General features: G+C 36.8%; 4 protein-coding genes across 6 annotated transcripts in view; 3 read left to right on the forward strand and 1 right to left on the reverse strand.

Moving 5' to 3' along the window:
- The window catches only part of LOC104740927 (synaptonemal complex protein 1), a 7,114-nt gene extending 1,830 nt beyond the window's left edge, over positions 1-5,284 (reverse strand). Inside the window, exons 1-18 of one of the 3 annotated variants that reach the window (XM_010461667.2) lie at positions 4,969-5,284; positions 4,848-4,897; positions 4,404-4,611; positions 4,165-4,290; positions 3,985-4,083; positions 3,105-3,781; positions 2,765-3,013; positions 2,553-2,681; positions 2,391-2,459; positions 2,198-2,308; positions 1,657-1,764; positions 1,462-1,572; positions 1,306-1,392; positions 1,054-1,140; positions 857-970; positions 696-776; positions 563-622; positions 29-145 (exon numbers count right to left, since the gene is read on the reverse strand). In XM_010461667.2, the coding sequence (XP_010459969.1) occupies positions 44-145; positions 563-622; positions 696-776; positions 857-970; positions 1,054-1,140; positions 1,306-1,392; positions 1,462-1,572; positions 1,657-1,764; positions 2,198-2,308; positions 2,391-2,459; positions 2,553-2,681; positions 2,765-3,013; positions 3,105-3,781; positions 3,985-4,083; positions 4,165-4,290; positions 4,404-4,611; positions 4,848-4,897; positions 4,969-5,113 (2,613 nt within the window). In that variant the 5' untranslated portion in view covers positions 5,114-5,284 and the 3' untranslated portion in view covers positions 29-43. Of the gene's footprint in view, positions 1-28; positions 149-562; positions 623-695; positions 777-856; positions 971-1,053; positions 1,141-1,305; positions 1,393-1,461; positions 1,573-1,656; positions 1,765-2,197; positions 2,309-2,390; positions 2,460-2,552; positions 2,682-2,764; positions 3,014-3,104; positions 3,782-3,984; positions 4,084-4,164; positions 4,291-4,403; positions 4,612-4,763; positions 4,898-4,968 lie in introns of all 3 variants that reach the window. The other 2 variants (XM_010461666.2, XM_010461668.2) reach the window with 2 other exon arrangements.
- On the forward strand, positions 5,466-6,184 carry LOC104740930 (multifunctional methyltransferase subunit TRM112-like protein At1g22270). Its single transcript, XM_010461670.1, has one exon. It carries the CDS (start codon positions 5,557-5,559, stop codon positions 5,929-5,931), a length of 375 nt encoding a protein of 124 aa, XP_010459972.1. The 5' UTR covers positions 5,466-5,556; the 3' UTR covers positions 5,932-6,184.
- Positions 7,102-13,734, forward strand: LOC104740931 (synaptonemal complex protein 1-like). Its single transcript, XM_010461674.2, has 19 exons — positions 7,102-7,642; positions 7,725-7,774; positions 8,004-8,211; positions 8,326-8,451; positions 8,525-8,623; positions 8,805-9,481; positions 9,560-9,808; positions 9,892-10,020; positions 10,119-10,187; positions 10,896-11,006; positions 11,336-11,443; positions 11,528-11,638; positions 11,710-11,796; positions 11,949-12,035; positions 12,121-12,234; positions 12,307-12,390; positions 12,460-12,522; positions 12,950-13,057; positions 13,425-13,734. Exons 1-18 carry the CDS (start codon positions 7,498-7,500, stop codon positions 13,040-13,042), a joined length of 2,610 nt encoding a protein of 869 aa, XP_010459976.1. The 5' UTR covers positions 7,102-7,497; the 3' UTR covers positions 13,043-13,057; positions 13,425-13,734.
- On the forward strand, positions 15,142-17,368 carry LOC104740932 (probable protein phosphatase 2C 9). Its single transcript, XM_010461675.2, has 6 exons — positions 15,142-15,292; positions 15,403-15,519; positions 15,838-16,077; positions 16,285-16,561; positions 16,656-16,810; positions 16,963-17,368. Exons 2-6 carry the CDS (start codon positions 15,484-15,486, stop codon positions 17,098-17,100), a joined length of 846 nt encoding a protein of 281 aa, XP_010459977.1. The 5' UTR covers positions 15,142-15,292; positions 15,403-15,483; the 3' UTR covers positions 17,101-17,368.

The raw sequence follows: 19,418 nt of genomic DNA on the forward strand, positions 1-19,418 counted from the left end.
GAGAGATAGTGTAGTGAAGAGAACTGACTTTGTGTGGTAGACTTCAATCAAATGCATAGGGATCATCAGCATATGGGTTGAGAGAGCCTTCTGAAAACAAATCTCCAATATTTGCAGAGCCAAGATGACCAGTCCTTACTGCGCCCTGCTGTTAATACGTAGTTAACTTAGAACATATTTTAGAAACCTAGCAGCATTACAACAGCATCATCCATAATTTCTTGACTTAAAATCAATTTCTGCACTTAAAGTTCTGGACTTTCCATAGCACAAGGATCACTGTATTTATACTTGGATAGACCTAACAGTTGGCTAAGCGGCCCTAAGCATTTATGAAAAGTCTGAGCTTCAATTGATGTCACCTGTCAGATTATCTATTCTTGACAAGGAAGATAAGGTGGAGTAAATTAAGTTACAGAAAAAACTATAGTGCATGTTGTGGAAATATGATGTTTTTCCTATCATCCAGTTTACCTTTTTACTCTCTACTCCAGCACTAAGTTTACTTGAGGGGGGTTTATACATTTCAAGCATAAGCAAAAGTAGTGAATTTTTATTTTACCTTGGCGACACTTTGGGGGGTCAATTTAGGTGTAGCCCTAGTCCTGCGTCTTTGTGGCTCCTGTTGAAAAAGAGTGTAAAGCTAGCTTTCTTGAATAAGTTCCAAATATTTCTTGTTTCGATGGAAAAGGTACCTCAATGGCTGTATTTTTTGTTTTTCTCCGTTTGGTTATCCTCCCATTATTCGTTCCAACTTCATAATCGCGATGAGTTCCCTGCCCAGTTAGACCACAAACCAAACGATGAGCTTGATTTTGATGCAAAAGTATAAAGATGTAAAAGTTCAAATGTTTACCCTGCTATGATGCTTTGGATTTGGAATGCTCAGTACGCTTCCTGTGTTTACATGTTGAGCTTTCTTCAATATTTTTGGAACAGGTGTTTCTTTTGCCTTTACAAAAGGAGAGTCCTGCATTTGATACATACGGAAGTGTTTATATGTGTAGCCTTGACAACGTAGAAACGAACAAACTTATATATTTGATTCTTTGCCTGTTCGTCATTATTGTCTGCCCTCACTCTTATATGCTCGCTTCTTTTGCTACCACCAAGACGAGAATCTTTCGAAATCGAATAGTTCTACAAAATAATGAACATCGTGTCAACTATATTATGCAACACCCTAACAATATCCAGTTACAGATACATCTTTTTTCCATATATTACCCTGTTTATGTTATTTTTAAGCACATATCTTAAAGTAGATTAGATAATCATAAGTGAGAAAGTGAAATTCACTCTCACCTTGTTTGAGTTTACTTCTTGCTCTTCAGGTGGATTGTCACTCATCACCTTCCACTGTAACTGCACCAAAGCTCTTTGCCTCTCTTCCTGCAAGATTTGCCCATTAGTTAAACCCATATCATCATCTTATAATGAATCTTATTAAGAAGCCCTTACTTTTTTCCTTTGAAGATCTAATTCTTCTTGCAGCTTCTTGCAATCATCTTCATACTGACACTTAAATGCTTTCAACTGAGCATCATGCTCACTCTTGAGAGCTGTTATCCGCTGGATAAATATACAAACTATTTGAATACCAAAAGCTATATACTCTTGCATCTCTCTGAACTATCAAGTTAAATCTGCGGGTACCTCTTTCAGTTCATTTTCAGCCTGAATCTGATTCTGTCTCAGTTCCTGGTCATACTTGGCTTTGAGATTGAGCTCCTTACTCCCATGCTCTTCCCGAATACTGAGACTCTGGGGAACATGCAGCCTTTCTCAGTTTATTTCCATAATAATTCGAACTTAGCTTGACATGCTGTCAGAAATAAACTTCCAAACAGATAATGCATACAAGAAAACAGGAACTTGATTGCAGATATCTTCATTTTATATTATTAAGCCTAACAACTCAGCCGAGTTGGATTGATTCATTCTATGCTATGCACCTTCATACTTGAGGATGGTCATAACCATCAGGTTTCTTTGGAAATTAGTCATACTGATCAATAGTATCGGACTGGACAATGCATGAAACCAGTAACAGGATAAGATGTGGTAGTTTAACCAGATATTCACAAACAACATTGTCCAAAAAGCTCGTTAAAATATTATCTATATATGAAAACAGCATTTGCTCAGTAGACTGCAAAAAATAAAAGATAAGAAAAGATATAGATGCGATGGATACCAGAGAAGCATGTTCCTCTTGAATGGTCAGCAGTTGCCTCTTTGATTCTTCTTTGCAATCTGAGAGTTCTTTATCATATTTAGTGGACAACTCTTTGATCATCTTTTCAACCTGAAGTTAGAACCACAAAAAACAGCACCCAGACATCATTTGCTCAGTAGATTGCAAAAAAAGATACTGCAGTCATACATACCTTATCCTTTTCAGCATTTATAATTTCCTGCTTCTCCACGTCATACTTCCTCCTGATATCATTAATTGCCTAAAAAGAACATATAGAGATCAAATTGTCATTAGAGTGTTTGCATATTGCTACTAATTTTGCTAATATATGGAAAAACTGCTACAGATATACCTGGTCGTTCCTCTGTGATAATTCTTTCAAGTGCCTTGATAATTCCAACTGTTTACTTTCCAGCATCATATCATATTGCTTCTTTGCTTCTACAAGATTAGTTTCAGCAGTTACCAGTAACTCCTTGTCCTGCATTGGGATTCATAATTGATAAGTACTAAAAATGTGGATTTAAAACCAAAAAGCCATGCCCCGTAATCAAATTTTTAGACCTTAATGATTTGTTGGTTCAACTTCTTCTCGTCTTCATTGCACTGGTGGATAAGACGCCCTTTCTCCTCTATGACGGTTTGGAGCTCGTTCACCTCTTTTGCCAATAAGTCCGCCTGCAGCTGATGGCTCTCACTCTCTTTCTGCAAGGTCTCTAATTCCTCAACTTGTCTCTGGGCATCTGCCTGCAGTTTCTCGCATTTCTCTTTGTTTTCCATCTCTAATGATGAAATTTTTAATGACAATTCTTGCTGCAAGATATACAAGAAAAGAAATTAGCATTGCAAGCATGCATGGGATACAGTTTTAACCGTGAATAGGGATAGAAATTTTTTTTTTTACCTTCTTATCCTCTGATGTCTTCAAACTTCCTAATAAAGTTTCTATCTCCTCTTTCAGCTTCAAAATCACTGATTCTGTTTCAGCATTCTTTAAAACTAGTTCTTTTGCTTCAGACTCCAGTTTATCAATGGTTTGGCTTGCAGAGCAGCGTACCCCAGAAAGTTGGGATATTAAAGACTCCTTGTCGTTCTGGAGCTCAACCATTTTTCCATTTAGTTCTTTCCCTGCTGATTGCAGAGCTTCTTTTTGGGCAGTTACACTAAATAACTTGCCCTGGAGTTGATCAAATGATCTTTGAGCACGATCCGATGCAAGATCTCTGTCTTTTTGCAGCAACATAAAGTGAGTATCATATAGGCCACTTAGTTTATCAAACTTTTCCATGAAGGTCAGATTCTTTTTGTCTAATTTAGTCATCTCAGCTACCAAGCAGTGGACAAATTCATCAAGCTTCTTAACCTCCTGCTCTGAGCTGACTAGTTTTTCAAAAAGTTTATCTGCACTCAGCTGAACACTTGTCTTTTCTCTCTCCAACTTCTCTTGGATACTGACAAGGTCTTTGACCTCGTGTTCTTTTGTTGTCACCTCAAGATGTAGCTTTTCTATCTGGGAGTTCAAGTTGTCAATGTTGAGTTTTCTTTCGGCTGCGGTTGCTTCCAACTTTGTTATTACATCATCTGCCACAGAGGAAATATTCAATAAGAAGACCAAATTGCTTTAGTCACATTTTTCAGAAACATTGCTTTTTCCCATCTACTTTGGTGTGTGGCCACATATTTAAGCTCTACAAACCTTAGGTTCGAACAAGAATATTTCATCCATTTTTATTTACTGCATGTGACCAATGGCATTATGAAATGAAATAAAACAAAACACGTACCTTTCTTCTCTATGAGACTGGCAGTTCTGCACTGTTCATTTAGATAAAGCATTTCCTTCTGTTCTTTCTCAAGTTTGAACTCCTCCAATTCCTTATCTCCTGCATTTTTGACTCAAAGATGTTACGAACTTGGATACCAATTGCTTTCCAGGTCATAAATAGAATAATGCGACAACTTACTGCTTGTGATGTTTTCTTTAGCAGCATCTAATCTTAAAGACATATCTTGCATTTGCTGGTTTAAAGAGTCTATTGCTTCTGAACTAGTATTGAATTTGCTCTCGAAAAAGTCCTTCTCCTTCTCAGCTGCAGATGCAAATTGGAAACAGATAAAGCAACAAATCATATATGATTTTCACAAGCTCAAATGACTGTATGATCATATAATGTTACAAAAGCTCAGATGACTGTATTATTACCATCCTGAACTTGGGAAGCCAAGTGCTGTAGAGTCTCAGTAAGCTGATCACACAGAGCCTTTGTTGAAGAGAACTTAGACTCCAATCCTCTCCAAAGCTTTTCATCTTCCTTTTGCCTAACTCTGAGCTTAGCATTCTCATTAAAAGCGTTCTGAAGTTTATCCTCTAAGGCATAGACATGCTCCATTGACTTTTTCAGCTTACAATTCTAAGACCATGGGAAAACAAAAAATTCCTTCAAAATTAGGTGAAATATGTAACTGCGATGAACTCAGAAGAACAAAAGCAAGAGCTCGAACCTTCCGATCACAAAGAACTATCCAATACACAAAATCATAAACACAAAACCTAGCAATATACCTCACATGCACATCACATCCATCGAATCTATAAATTCGTAAACACAAACAATGTATGAAGAAAACAGGATAGCTTCCAAAATACCGCCAGTTCTAGATCTGTTCTCATAGCCGCCTGATCCTTCACCAGTTTCTCTGTTAAACAAACGTAATCATCAAAAAAGTACGATTCGAGAGTGGCGGAGTGAGATAAACAAGAGAAATACCTGCAGTGAGCTTCAGATTCGAGAAACTTCCGGAGGAGACGGAGTCCTGCGGCGGACGAGTGGAGAAGGAGTGCGTCTTCGCCGATCCAGACATCGATCGGAGTTGATCGAAGCTCTTCATCGCCGGAAACCCTAACTTCTGCATCTCGAGATCGGAGATCGATATCGTAAGGAGCAAAAATCGAAGAAATCAATCACTCGCTCGAGGTCTTTCGCTCAATCTCTCTCTCAATTTCTTGCGCGCGCTCTCGAAATTGTGTGAGATGAATCTGAAATAAAGTTGAGCGCCAAACACGTCGGTGGTGTTTTATACCGGAGAAGCCGACTCGTTCTGCTAACGGCAATTTTTTTTTGGGGAAATAGATATATACTCCACGCGCTAGAGAGCTGCGTAAAACTTACGCGGTTTGCTGACGTCAGAGTCTCAAAATAACGCAATAGCCAGGTGGCATAATCAACGGCTGCGCTTGATACACAAAAACCCTCAGCCGCTGCTTTAGCAGAGCAGCCTCTCCGCCTTCTTCACTTCTTTTTCTTCCTCTCTTATTTTTTTCTCTTACTAGGTTTTGCCAGAGAGAAGCTAGAGAGATGAGGCTGATAACGCACAATATGCTTTCCTGCAACATCAAAGGAGTCACCAATGGGTTCCCTCTGCGGATCGAAGCTGGGAACGTGATTAAGAAGGAAGTCGATTTCAATCCCGATTTTATCAGGCACATGTTCGCGAAGCTCGAGTGGAAAGCTCTCGTGGAAGGTGCTCGCTCCATGGGATATGCAGAGTTACCTGAGGATTCTCCGGATGCGGCGGTGCTTGAATCCGATGAGTCTTTTCTTAAGAAACTCCACCACGCGTTGCTAGAGCTCCACCTTGAGGAAGGTGCGCTTGTTTGCCCTGAGACTGGACGGAAGTTTCCGGTTAACAAAGGAATCCCAAATATGCTTCTCCATGAAGACGAGGTTTAAATTGATTGGGAAATTTTTTTACTTGTAAGGTTTCGTTTATGATGTTCTTTTGGGGGTTTTGCTAGGGTTTTCTGGGTTTTTGCTACTGATGTTTGTGATGTGAACCCTTTTAGTGGAAGATGCAATTGAATCTTCACTATTCTTCGTTGTTGGATCCTTTAGTTGTATTGGTAGGGTTGTTATCAGGATTATGGTGCCTGTTTGTGAGGAATGTTTCAACTAATCTGGTCACTAATCTAGTATTATTGGTGCATCTTGTGGATTTGGTTTGCATTGTTGGTCTCTCTTTGTCATTGTGCTTAAGTCTCAACTGTTGTTATTCTCAAAATCTTTTGCTTTATAAAGCTCTGAGCTTTGCATCTGAAGCTGTCAATCTAACAACTTCCAAAAATGTGGTTGCTTCAGTTCAAGCACGACTTATGACTCCTTATATGATTGTTTTGAGTATGTTAAATTCATAATTCGATTAGATCCAAAGCTTTGGGTTTCTTTGCTGGATGTTTTCATGTCTTTTCTAGCCATCTGGTGAATGCAGACAAGCTGATTCAAGTAATAAAACTCTTATTGATACTCTTTCAATTTTGGATCATACTGTAAGAGAAACTACTTGACTGATATGGATCCTCACTAGATGGATATATCAAACACATTGAACAAAAGAGTTTAACACTAGTTCCTCCTCTATTGTTTATGTACTGCCGTTTTCATAGGAACATACTAATAAAAGCTGTATCCACTATCTACCTCAATACATTGCTTTCCTCTCTCAGACTATGTCCTAGTATCTACCTCATGCTTGCTTCATTGTTTGTACCTCTTACCTTAGGAGTGCAGAGTTCAACATGCACGTCAGCAATTTGGAGTTTGGACCCATGATTCGGCCGGCTGTATGTTTTAACATGTAAATCGCTATTTATGCTTCTTCTCCACTTGGGGTACATGATTAGTTTATGGGGATCCCTTAGTTTATGTCTTTGAAAGTAAGTAGTTTAAAACTCTTTTCAGTACGAAATTAAAATTTGCATAACAGAGAGTTTGGTACACTTCAACAATAATTTGTTTCTTTTTTTTGAAATATAACATTTGTGCACGAAAATTATATAGATTGATTATTATATATACCGCACACCTTTATACACTAACAAGAAAATGGGGAGTTGTGTGATTGTTATGTATATTTCGTTGAAATGGCGACGAAGAAAATGAAAAACAAAGAAGTCGATCGAAATGGCTCGCTGATAATTAATCTCAGCCGTCAATAATGCCACGTGATACCTGCGATATTCTAAGTCTCTGATGTCAGCATGCCGTTGAGGAGAGAATGAATCGGCTTCTCCGGTATAAATAGGCACCACCGACGTTATTGGCGCCCAATTGATTTTAGTTTCTTTCTCACTCAATCCGAGAGCGCAAGCAAGAAATTGAGAGCGAGAGACCAAGAGAGAAGGATCGATTTCGTCATTTTTGTTTCTTACAATCTCGATCTCCGTGAGCGAGAGAAATTGTGAGCGAGAGATCTAGAGCGAGTGATCGATTTCATCAATTTTTGTTCCTTACGATCTCGAGATGCAGAAGTTAGGGTTTCCGGCGATGAAGAGCTTCGATCAACTCCGATCGATGTCTGGATCGGCGAAGACGCACTCCTATTCCACTCGTCCGCCGCAGGACTCCGTCTCCTCCGGAAGTTTCTCGAATCTGAAGCTCACTGCAGGTATTTCTCTTGTTTATCTCACTCCGCCACTCTCGAATCGTACTTTTTTGATGATTTCGACGATTTTACGTTTGTTTAACAGAGAAGCTGGTGAAGGATCAGGCGGCTATGAGAACAGATCTCGAACTGGCGGTATTTTGGAAGCTATCCTGTTTTCTTCATACATTGTTTGTGTTTACGAATTTATAGATTCGATGGATGTGCATTTGAGGTATATTGCTAGGTTTGTGTTTTTGATTTTGTGTATTGGAAACTTCGTTGTGCTCGGAAGGTTCGAGCTCTTGTTTTTGTTCTTCTGAGTTCATCGCAGTTACATATTTCACCTAATTTTGATGGAAATTTTGCTTTTCCATGGTGTTAGAATTGTAACCTGAAAAATTCAATGGAGCATGTCTATGCCTTAGAGGATAAACTGCAGAACGCTTTTAATGAGAATGCTAAGCTCAGAGTTAGGCAAAAGGAAGATGAAAAGCTTTGGAGAGGATTGGAGTCTAAGTTCTCTTCAACAAAGGCTCTGTGTGATCAGCTTACTGAGACTCTACAGCACTTGGCTTCCCAAGTTCAGGATGGTAATAATACAGTCATCTGAGCTTTTGTAACATTATATGATCATACAGTCATTTGAGCTTGTGAAAATCATATATGATTTGTTGCTTTATCTGTTTCCTAATTTGCATCTGCAGCTGAGAAGGATAAGGACTTTTTCGAGAGCAAATTCAATACTAGTTCAGAAGCAATGGACTCTTTAAACCAGCAAATGCAAGATATGTCTTTAAGCTTAGATGCTGCTAAAGCGAACATCACAAGCAGTAAGTTGTTAAATTATTCTACTTCTGACTTGAAAAGCAACTGGTATCTAACATCTTTGAGTCAAAAATGCAGGGGATAAGGAATTTGAGGAGCTCAAACTCGAGAAAGAACAGAAGGATATATACTATCTAAATGAACAGTGCAGAACTGCCAGTATCATAGAGAAGAAAGGTTTGTGTCTTGTTCTACATGAAATCTCAATGCCGTTGGTCACATGCAGTGAAAAATGATGGTTGAAATAGTCTTGTTCTAGATTACAATTTGAAGAGCTTAAATCTATCTGAATCTTTGTGAAATTTTTTCATGATTTACAGCAATTGTATCTTCTTATTGAGTGATTCCTCTGTGGCAGATGCTGAGATAACAAAGTTGGAAGCAACTGCAGCCGAAAGAAAACTCAACGTTGAAAACTTGAATTCCCAACTAGAAAAGGTACATCTTGAGTTAACAACAAAAGAAGACGAGGTCAAAGAACTTGTTAGTATCCAAGAGAAGTTGGAAAAAGAAAAGACGAGTGTTCAGCTGAGTGCAAATGAACTGTTTGAAAAACTGGTCAGCTCCGAACAGGAGGTTAAAAAGCTCGATGACCTTGTCCGCTACTTGGCAGCCGAGTTGACTAATCTGGATAAAAATAATTTGATCTTCACGGAGAATTTTGATCAACTTAGTGGCCTATATGATACCCACTTTATGTTGCTGCAAAAAGACAGAGATCTTGCAATTGATCGCGCTCAAAGATCATTCGATCAACTCCAGCGTGGGCTCTTTAGCGTAACTGCCGAAAAAGAAGCTTTGGAATCAGCAGGAAAGGAACTAAACGGGAAAATAGTTGAGCTCCAGGCTGATAAGGAGTCTTTAATATCTCAAGTTTCTGGGATACGGTGTTCTACAAGCCAGACCATTGATAAACTGGAGTCTGATGCAAAAGGACTAGTTTCAAAACATGCTGAGGCAGAATCAGTGATTTCAAAGCTGAAAGAGGAAATAGAAACTTTATTGGAAAGTGTGAAGACATCAGAGGATAAGAAGGTATACAAATTCGTTTCTATCCTATGCCCTGTATCTAATGTATGCCTGCAATGCTTGATTTACTTGTATATCTTTCAGCAAAAATTGTCGTTGAAGCTTTCATCATTAGAGATGGAAAACAAAGAAAAATACGAGAAACTGCAGGCAGATGCACAGAGAAAAGTTGAGGAACTAGAGGCTTTACAGAAAGAGAGTGAGAGCCATCAGCTGCAGGCGGATTTATTGGCAAAAGAGGTGAACGAGCTCCACACCGTCATAGAGGAGAAAGGGCGTCTTATCCACCAGTGCAATGAAAACGAGAAGAAGTTGAACCAACAAATCATTAAGGTCTAAAAATTTGATTTTAGGGGATGGGTTTATGGTTTTTAATCCACCTTCGTAGTACTTATCAATTATGAATCCCACTGCAGGACAAGGAGTTACTGGTAACTGCTGAAACTAAGCTTGTAGAAGCAAAGAAGCAATATGATATGATGCTGGAAAGCAAACAGTTGGAATTATCAAGGCACTTGAAAGAATTATCACAGAGGAATGACCAGGTATATATTAGCAAAACTAGTGTCGTTAGGGTTCACCAACACAATATGTTATTTTGCAATATGCAAAGAACATGTGATCTGTATATGTTATTTTGCAGGCAATTAATGATATCAGGAGGAAGTATGACGTCGAGAAGCAGGAAATTGTTAATGCTGAAAAGGATAAGGTATATATGACTGTAGTATCTTTTATTTGCAGTCTGCTGAGCAGTTGGTGATGTTTTTGGCGGTTCTTATTTCAGGTTGAAAAGATTATCAAAGAGTTGTCCACTAAATATGATAAAGAACTCTCAGATTGCAAAGAAGAATCAAAGGGGAAACTGCTGACCGTTCAAACGGAACNCACCGTCATAGAGGAGAAAGGGCGTCTTATCCACCAGTGCAATGAAAACGAGAAGAAGTTGAACCAACAAATCATTAAGGTCTAAAAATTTGATTTTAGGGGATGGGTTTATGGTTTTTAATCCACCTTCGTAGTACTTATCAATTATGAATCCCACTGCAGGACAAGGAGTTACTGGTAACTGCTGAAACTAAGCTTGTAGAAGCAAAGAAGCAATATGATATGATGCTGGAAAGCAAACAGTTGGAATTATCAAGGCACTTGAAAGAGTTATCACAGAGGAATGACCAGGTATATATTAGCAAAACTAGTGTCGTTAGGGTTCACCAACACAATATGTTATTTTGCAATATGCAAAGAAAATGTGATCTGTATATGTTATTTTGCAGGCAATTAATGATATCAGGAGGAAGTATGACGTCGAGAAGCAGGAAATTGTTAATGCTGAAAAGGATAAGGTATATATGACTGTAGTATCTTTTATTTGCAGTCTGCTGAGCAGTTGGTGATGATTTGGCGGTTCTTATTTCAGGTTGAAAAGATTATCAAAGAGTTGTCCACTAAATATGATAAAGAACTCTCAGATTGCAAAGAAGAATCAAAGGGGAAACTGCTGACCGTTCAAACGGAACATGCTTCTCTGGTATGTATGGCATATCTTTGAACTCATCGATTGATATTTCCATATATTCCGAATCATTGACAAACTTTTTGGACTAAAAGCTATCACATCTTATCTTCTTACTGATTTCATGCATTGTTCTACTCGTCCAATACTATCATTGACTATTATTAGATTCCATAGAAACCTGATGGTTCACCATCACCAATCATGGAGTTGTATAGCTTAGAATGAATGAATCAAACTAGGTTGAGTTGTAAGTTTTATCTGTTTTGAAAGGTTATAACTGACAGCATGTCAAGCCAAGTAATAACTATATTGCAGATAAACTGATAAAATCTGCATCCCAGATTCTCAGTATTCGGAAGGAGCATGAGAGTAAGGAGCTCAACCTCAAAGCTAAGTATGACCAGGAGCTGAGACAAAATCAGATTCAGGCTGAATATGAACTAAAAGAGGTACCCACAGATATAACTTCATTGTTCAGAATGATGCAAGAGTACCTAGCCTATGGTATTCAAATAGCTTGTATATTTATCCAGAGGATAACAGCTCTCAAGAGTGAGAATGATGTCCAGTTGAAATCATTCAAGTGTCAGTATGAAGATGATTGTAAGAAGCTGCAAGAAGAATTAGATCTTCAGAGGAAAAAAGTAAGTGATATTTAACAGGATCCATTATAAGATGAATCTTTATGGGTTTAACTAATGGGCTAACCTTGCAGGAAGAGAGGCAAAAAGCTTTGGTGCAGTTACAGTGGAAGGTGATGAGTGACAATCCACCTGAAGAGCAAGAAGTAAACTCAAACAAGGTTAGAGTGAACTTCATTTTCTTTACTTATTGTTATCTATCCACTTGGCTTAAAATAACATCAGCAGGGTAATAACTGGAAAACATGTATTTTGTAAGTGGATATTGTTAGGGTTGCATCATATAGTTGACATGATGTTTATTATATTGTAGAACTATTCAATTTCGAAAGATTCTCGTCTTGGTGGTAGCAAAAGAAGCGAGCATATAAGAGTGAGGACAGATCATGACGACGAACAGGCAGAGAATCAAATATAGATTTTTGCTCCTTTCTGCTTTGTCAAGGCTACATACATATAACCACTTCCTAATGGATCAAATGCAGGACTCTGCTTTTGTAAAGGCAAAAGAAACACCTGTGTCCAAAATATTGAAGAAAACTCACAACGTAAAGACAGGAAGCGTCCCGAGCATTCCAAATCCAAAGCATCATAGTAGGGTAAGCATTGTAATCTTTACATTTTTACATCACAATCAATCTCATCGTTTGGTTTGTGGTTTAACTCGGCAGGTATCTCATCGTGAGTATGAAGTTGAAACGAACAATGGGAGGGTAACCAAACGAAGAAAAACAAGAAATACAGCCATGTTTGAGGTACCTTATCCATCCAAACAAGATATATAACATATTCAAGAAACCTTGCTTTACATTCTTTTTCAACAGGAGCCACAAAGACGCAGTACTAGATTGACACCCAAATTGAAGACCCCCAAAAGTATCGCCAAGGTGAAATACAAATTCACTACTTTTGCTGATGCTTAACGTATATAAGCCCCCGTACAAGTAAACTACTGCTGAATCAGAGAGTATAAGAGTAAATCTGATGATAGGAAAAACATCATATTTTCATGAAATGCGCAAAAGTTTTCCGTAACTTTTAATCCGTCTCATCTCCCTTAGTAATAATATAGATAATCTGACAGGTGATTGGAGCTCAGAATTTTCATAACTGTTTAGGTGTGGTTAGGTCTATCCAAGTATAATGCTGAGAAAAAGGCCAAACAACCTCTAAGGACCACTAATACTGTCCGGCACTTAGTTCAAATTAGAAGTGCGGAAATTGTTTCCAAGTCAAGAAGTTATGGATGATGCTGTTGTAATGCTAGGTTTCTAAAATGTTTTGTGACTTAACTGCATAATATTATAATCACAGGGAGGAATGATGACTGGCTCTGCAAATATTGGAGACTTGTTTTCAGAAGGCTCCCTCAACCCATATGCTGATGATCCCTATGCATTTGATTGAAGTTTACCTCGCAAAGTCAGTTCCCTATCTCTCTCTCTCTCTCTCTCTCTCTCTCTCTCTCTTGCAAATACATGCTCTTTGTGAAAGCTTGCTCAGCGATTACATAAACATTTTGCTGCTTGCAACAACTATCTCATTCTTATAACATGAATAAAAACTATGCGAGTATTTCACGAACTTGTAAATGTTGGGAAGAGAATTACATCCAGAATCTGTTACTGATCCAGTAGCTATCTTCAGAAAACTTTGATAAACCTGTGCTCCAAAAGTGTTGAATTTATTTGTCATCTTAATAGTTCCCCTGTAATTGTATCTTGGGTATTTGTTGGTATTATTAGTGGTTCATTTGCTCTTGAGGTTAACAATTTGCTGTTGAATACAGAACACTGAATCCAAGTGGAGAGATCACTGAGGCCTGAAACGAATCACCAGGAAGAAATTGGATGGATAGCAATGGAGTAATGCTGATGGAAGCCATTCAAACATAAGCTGATAAGTATAGAAAATAAAATAATCAGTACTTGCAGTATATATATATATAGATAACTCATAAGATAGATAAGGTTGATCAAACTCTTTGAATTTTCTAAATAATGGGTTGGGATCATAAAAGGCCCATAGCAAGAAATGAGTACATGATGTAACAACTGTACACATTACTAGGGGACCTATGAAGCGAATTTGGAGGAACATATCACGGAGGATTAGACGAACACGTTTAATATTTAAAGAAAGAAATCGTTTGTTTTAGGCAAAGCAATCAAATAAATCTTAATGTAGTAGTATAAATAAGGGAACTAGGTAGCATTAGCTAATTGATATGTGTTTTAATTAAAGGAAGAAAAGAAAAACAAAGCAAAGGGTTATGTGGGGGGGTCAAAAAAGTCATGAAATGTGTGCGAATCACATTAAATGAAGAAACAAAAGATGGCTAGTAAGCGCGTCGAAGCCTTTGACCCTTTCCACTTTCTTGTCGCATTCGTAGATACTTTGAGATTCTGGTAATGCCAAGAGACCTGTTTTACTAATATTTTATACTCAATTAATTTTTAAGTACTACTAATATAACTTTAGCTGTAAAAACAAAAGGTAATTTCAACGCAATCGTTGATCCATCAAATCCAAAATGGATATGTTTTTCTCGGGAGACGGCTGATTTTATGCATTAATTTTTGTGTAATCGATACATTCATTTACCTTGTACAAATTATTAAACCAAAAAAAAAAACAATTACTTAAGACTTAATTAGTCTTTCGCTTTTGGATTATTAGTTGGACGTATTCCACATAAAGAATGACGGGTCAAGAGTTTTTTAGTTAAATAAATACTGCAAAACATAACGGGTGAAGAAAAAACAAAGTTTAAAAAAAAAAAAAATTAATATATTACTTATTCAATAGAAACAACATTTTTGCTTAGTAATGATTTCTAGAGTATTATAAATAAAAAAATATTTTTTGCGCACATATAGGATGTCGGAATAGTGAAAACGCATACATAAAAAAATATACAAAATTTAGGGATTTGTTAAGGAGATGATGATATAAATGTAAAGGAAGAGGAAGTCAACATGCCAAATAGCAAAAGAAGAGACTAATTTTTTTTATAAAAAATGGCAGCTTTTTTAATTTTAATTTTCTTTGACCAGATCACTCTTCTGCTTCATCCCTTTCTCTCTCTTCTCTTTTCTTCCCCTAATTTCATTTTACACTTAACTCAAACTTCCCCCTCATGTTCTCTTTTATTTCACTTTTGACCCAATCAATTCTTATTTATCTGTCGACACCCTCATTTTTTACTTTAACTCGAAGTGATTTTACAAATCATTTAACCAAAAAAAAAAAAAAATTCGAAGGTTAACTAGCAATTACTACTAAAATTAAGTAATCGGACGCAAAGAAGGAAGTATAATGGTCATTATTTAACAGTCAATAAATATAGGGCATAAAAAAAGATTTAATATTTATGAAGCACGCCAAATGCAATACCAAGAAAAATACAGATAGCTTTCTTATTTTTCTCTTTCAGTGAATGAAATGAAATTAATGAATATATATATATATATATATAATAAAAAGTTTTAGCGTTAGGAAAAAGACATAAAAAAAAAAAAAAAAAAAANACGAAAGAAAGAAAGAGAGCGAAGACTTCGTTGCAGAGACTTTTTGTGGATTTGTCGTTTTTGTTTGAGAGTATCTTCTTCTTCTTCTTCAATTCAATCAAACAATTTTTAGGGTTTATCTCACCTGGTAAATATCCCTCCTATTTTGTTGAGCCTGTAATGATTTTTTTGCCCTCTTCTATGTTCTGTTTTCGAGGTTTTTGATTTTTTGATTTTTTTTTTTTGCTTTGTTTGCAGATTGGTTTGTTTATTGGTATATATATATAAATCTGCCAAGGTTGAAAAAATCGGCGAAACAATTGTCTTCTTCGATTCAAAATGGGAAAATTTTGTTGCTTCACTTCCGCTTCTGAGGTAAAGAGAAAAGATTCACTCTTTTTTTTCCTTCATTTTTTACTGTTACGGTTTTGGTATTTTTCTATGCTTGAGATGTGTCACAAAGGTGAGATTTTTCTATGCTTGAGATCGGTGTTATATAATAATTTTATCATGGGGATTTCTCTTTTCATGTTTGAAGAAAATTATCAGGAAAGTTCACAAAAAAAAAACTTTTTTATTTTATTTATGATTGATGTGTTCATTCAGAGTGTTTCTTCTTATCTGTGATGGGAGTGATGTTTTAGAAAGTGAAAGATCTGAGCTTTTTTTTTCTTTGTCTGGTTTTTTATTAAGGTTGTGGGAGGACAATCGTCATCTCGATCAGGTAAAGGAAGAAGTGATGAAGGGATTATCAAGTATGGTTTTAGTCTAGTCAAAGGGAAAGCTAACCATCCCATGGAGGATTATCATGTTGCTAACTTTATCAACGTCCAAGACCATGAATTGGGTCTTTTTGCTATTTATGATGGTCATATGGGTGATAGTGTCCCTGCCTACTTGCAGAAACGTCTCTTCTCCAATATCCTCAAGGAGGTACACAAAGATTACTCTTTTTTTTAGTTTTCTATGCAAATGGTTCCTTTGGTATTTCTGTTCACAAGATATGGAATACCAAACTTAACTTAGCCATGAAACATGCATACTTGGGATTATTAGAGTGGTTGCTGTCTTTCCTCATGGGCATGGTTTAAGATATTGTCTTTCATGCAGTAATCATATGCTTTTGATTGTTTTGTTCAGGGAGAGTTCTGGGTTGATCCTCGAAGGTCTATAGCAAAAGCTTATGAGAAGACAGACCAGGCTATTCTATCAAATAGTTCTGACTTGGGTCGTGGTGGGTCTACGGCCGTGACTGCGATATTGATTAATGGGCAGAAGTTGTGGGTAGCTAATGTGGGAGATTCTAGAGCAGTTCTTTCTCGAGGAGGCAAAACAACGCAGATGAGTACAGATCATGAGCCCCGTACTGAAAGGTCCAGCATTGAGGATAGAGGTGGATTTGTATCCAATCTACCAGGTAAACAAACTAATTTGATACAGCATCTTTAGTCATTAGTTTGTTCCATTTTGATTATGTATGATAAGGATTCCATGGTGTTTTGATCTAACAGGGGATGTTCCTCGGGTGAATGGTCAGTTAGCTGTGTCTCGTGCCTTTGGAGACAAAGGGCTTAAGACACACCTGAGTTCAGAACCTGACATAAAAGAAGCCACTGTAGATAGCTTGACAGATGTTCTTCTCTTGGCTAGTGATGGCATTTGGAAGGTAAAGGAATATAGATTGATTCTGCTTTCGAATGAAACCAGTTCATCTCTTTGTTTACTGAGTGTTTTTTTTTTTTGGTAACTTTTACCGAGTGTTTTGAGAATGTGTTTTCTGATTGTTTGTTGTGCTGTTGAAATGATGATGTAAAACAGGTAATGACAAATGATGAGGCAATGGAGATAGCAAGAAGGGTGAAAGATCCGCAGAAAGCAGCAAAGGAACTAACAGCAGAAGCATTGAGAAGAGAGAGTAAAGACGACATATCTTGTGTCGTAGTCCGATTCAGATGACAAACTCTGAACTCTGAGGGGAGGGTATTTTACGAGGAGGAGATGGTTCTCCTAATATATAATAAACCCGCATTTTCAATCAAAAGATTCATCAGGACCGAAAAAAAAAAAAAAGAGCTTTGTGTTTCACTGGATTCGACGACTCTGATGATTCTGGTCTGGTTTTGGACCTGTCTGAAAGTTTCGATTTTTGTGATTAGCTTCTTGCTATATGATATATAGCTTTATGTGCGTTCGTTCGTTGTGTAAATTGTGTGTTTTTTTTAAAGACGACTAGAAAAATGAACAAAAAAAAAAAGGGAGAGGAAAATGAGTTCGTGGTGGGTGACTTGTGTTATTATAATTGGTTGATTTGTTATTTAAATCATCGAGATATAATATAACTATTAGGATGTTTTATTTTATGTGAAAGTATTTTTTTTTTGACATCCTTTTTTTATCGTTGAGTGTTGTAGTAGGTTAGTGTCATTATCATTGAATCAGTTTTCTAATTTGGATGAACTTTCTAACCAAACGTCTTTTAGAAACTGAAATGTCTTTCTTTTGTATAGCAAATTAGTTGACAAAAATTTACTCCTTTGTAAGAAAAGTTTTTAAATTTTATTTGTAAATTAATTTATAATTACGTTTTGGTGGATAGAGAAACCATAAACTAATAGACAAATGACATTTGTCAAAAAAGCATAAAGTAGTATAATTGTTTTAGTTTTTTATTCTAAAATATCAATTTTTGAGGGACAAAAATAAATCCTAAAACATCAATATATTAGAGACAGAGGGAGTATGGAGTATGTTTTAACGTTTAAACAAAAACATTTGAGGAGCACAAATGAAAACGTGGTCAATGGTTTGTTCATTTTCTTTCCCAAGATCACACAAGTACTTTGACGATTTCAAATGTACTTGTTTTTGCTGAAACCTTCAGTTCATGTGTGGATTTGGTTAGAAAGGCCCAAACAAAATAACGGCCCAATTCGTTAAGAAGAGAAGATCACGTCAGTGAAAATTAGGGTTTTGGAGGAGCACAGCTAAATAATACCCTTTTAGTTTTATATAAACACGATCCTCGTGAGCTAAGCAGCTTTGTACTAATCTAATTCTAATCTATCAGAGTTCGTTTTATTTCTTTGTTTTTTTTTTTACAAAACAACAACAAAAATTGCCTCTACTTTCGGCTGCAAGAGAAGAGATCGAAGAGATCGATTCTTGTTTGGCTTTGTTCTGGAGGCATATATCGATTCACCAATAGTTGAGGGATCTTCACTTGTTGCAGGGTTTTTTTTTTACATTCTCTGCTCTTTTATCCCTCTCTTTGGTACACATACGTAATACGTTTTCAAAACATAGTTTTATGATACATATAATCATAATCAGCATTTGTTTGTTGCTGATTTATGGCAATGAGTCGTTTCTCATTGGCACACTTTGACTTCTCTTTTAAATAAATAAATAAAAATCCAGTGTCCAATGGGAATACTTTGAGTTCAAATTTGAAAGTTGTCTTCTTTCATATAGGTTGTGTGATTTTTATTATTATTCATTCATTGGACATGAATAAAAAGATTATATAGAAAACAGAAAAATATATCGAGAGAAAAGGTCGGTGGCGAAATTGATTATTTTATACATGCTTATTGACATTGAGCAGGTCATTTGGGATTAAATAAAGGTCGGCGGAAAAATTGATTGTTTAGACATATGCATAATAGATATGGTGGACCAAAAAGTAGTAATGCTGTCTGGGAATAGATATGTTTGGTCGATGACTTAGCCGGATACAAAGATTGTGTGGACTCTGGTGGGAACGATTAGTTTTCAACTTATAACATAATGGAAACCAAGATTTATATATTAAGTTGGGTGTTGGTGTGGGATGAGATAGTTTATGAAAACTGGTTACTATAGTTGTAAGCCGTCATAAGAGGGTTCATACCACATTATTCCCAGTAGGAGTTCCATACTAAAAAGAATCCTTCTTGACTCTTTTGAGGGTATAAGTTGAGAGAACCAATCGAGGATTTCAATCTATTCTTCTCATTAGCACATTTGAGACACGGGAGAGAGGCGTACTAAACCGCCTTAGGCTTATTGTCCTAGCCGATTTAGACAAAAACGGTCACGCCATGAAGTTGAAGTTTGGTATCGTTATGACTTTTGCCAGACAGAGATAGACTAACCCTACCTACAGGTTTGGTTCAGATTTTTTGTCACCTCAACATCTCCACTCATCATGTGTCTGAACTCTGAAGGAGAAAGTAAACATACACAGCGTTTTAAAATGGAAGACTTCCATGACTTTTGCAACGAGTTGGAACTTA

Source organism: Camelina sativa, chromosome 14 (genome assembly GCF_000633955.1).
Source record: "Camelina sativa cultivar DH55 chromosome 14, Cs, whole genome shotgun sequence".
Taxonomy (NCBI): Eukaryota; Viridiplantae; Streptophyta; class Magnoliopsida; order Brassicales; family Brassicaceae; genus Camelina; species Camelina sativa.

What these genes read in the sequence shown, in the direction of transcription:
- LOC104740932 (XM_010461675.2), top strand. Translation starts at nt 15,484, where the DNA reads ATGGGAAAATTTTGTTGCTTCACTTCCGCTTCTGAG. An exon ending in GCTTCACTTCCGCTTCTGAG is followed by an intron (nt 15,520 to 15,837) that starts GTAAAGAGAAAA and finishes TTTTTTATTAAG; the next exon opens with GTTGTGGGAGGACAATCGTC. An exon ending in CTAGTGATGGCATTTGGAAG is followed by an intron (nt 16,811 to 16,962) that starts GTAAAGGAATAT and finishes GATGTAAAACAG; the next exon opens with GTAATGACAAATGATGAGGC.
- LOC104740931 (XM_010461674.2), top strand. Translation starts at nt 7,498, where the DNA reads ATGCAGAAGTTAGGGTTTCCGGCGATGAAGAGCTTCGATCAACTCCGA. An exon ending in GAATCTGAAGCTCACTGCAG is followed by an intron (nt 7,643 to 7,724) that starts GTATTTCTCTTG and finishes TTTGTTTAACAG; the next exon opens with AGAAGCTGGTGAAGGATCAG. An exon ending in AGACATCAGAGGATAAGAAG is followed by an intron (nt 9,482 to 9,559) that starts GTATACAAATTC and finishes TATATCTTTCAG; the next exon opens with CAAAAATTGTCGTTGAAGCT.
- LOC104740930 (XM_010461670.1), top strand. Translation starts at nt 5,557, where the DNA reads ATGAGGCTGATAACGCACAATATGCTTTCCTGCAACATCAAAGGAGTC.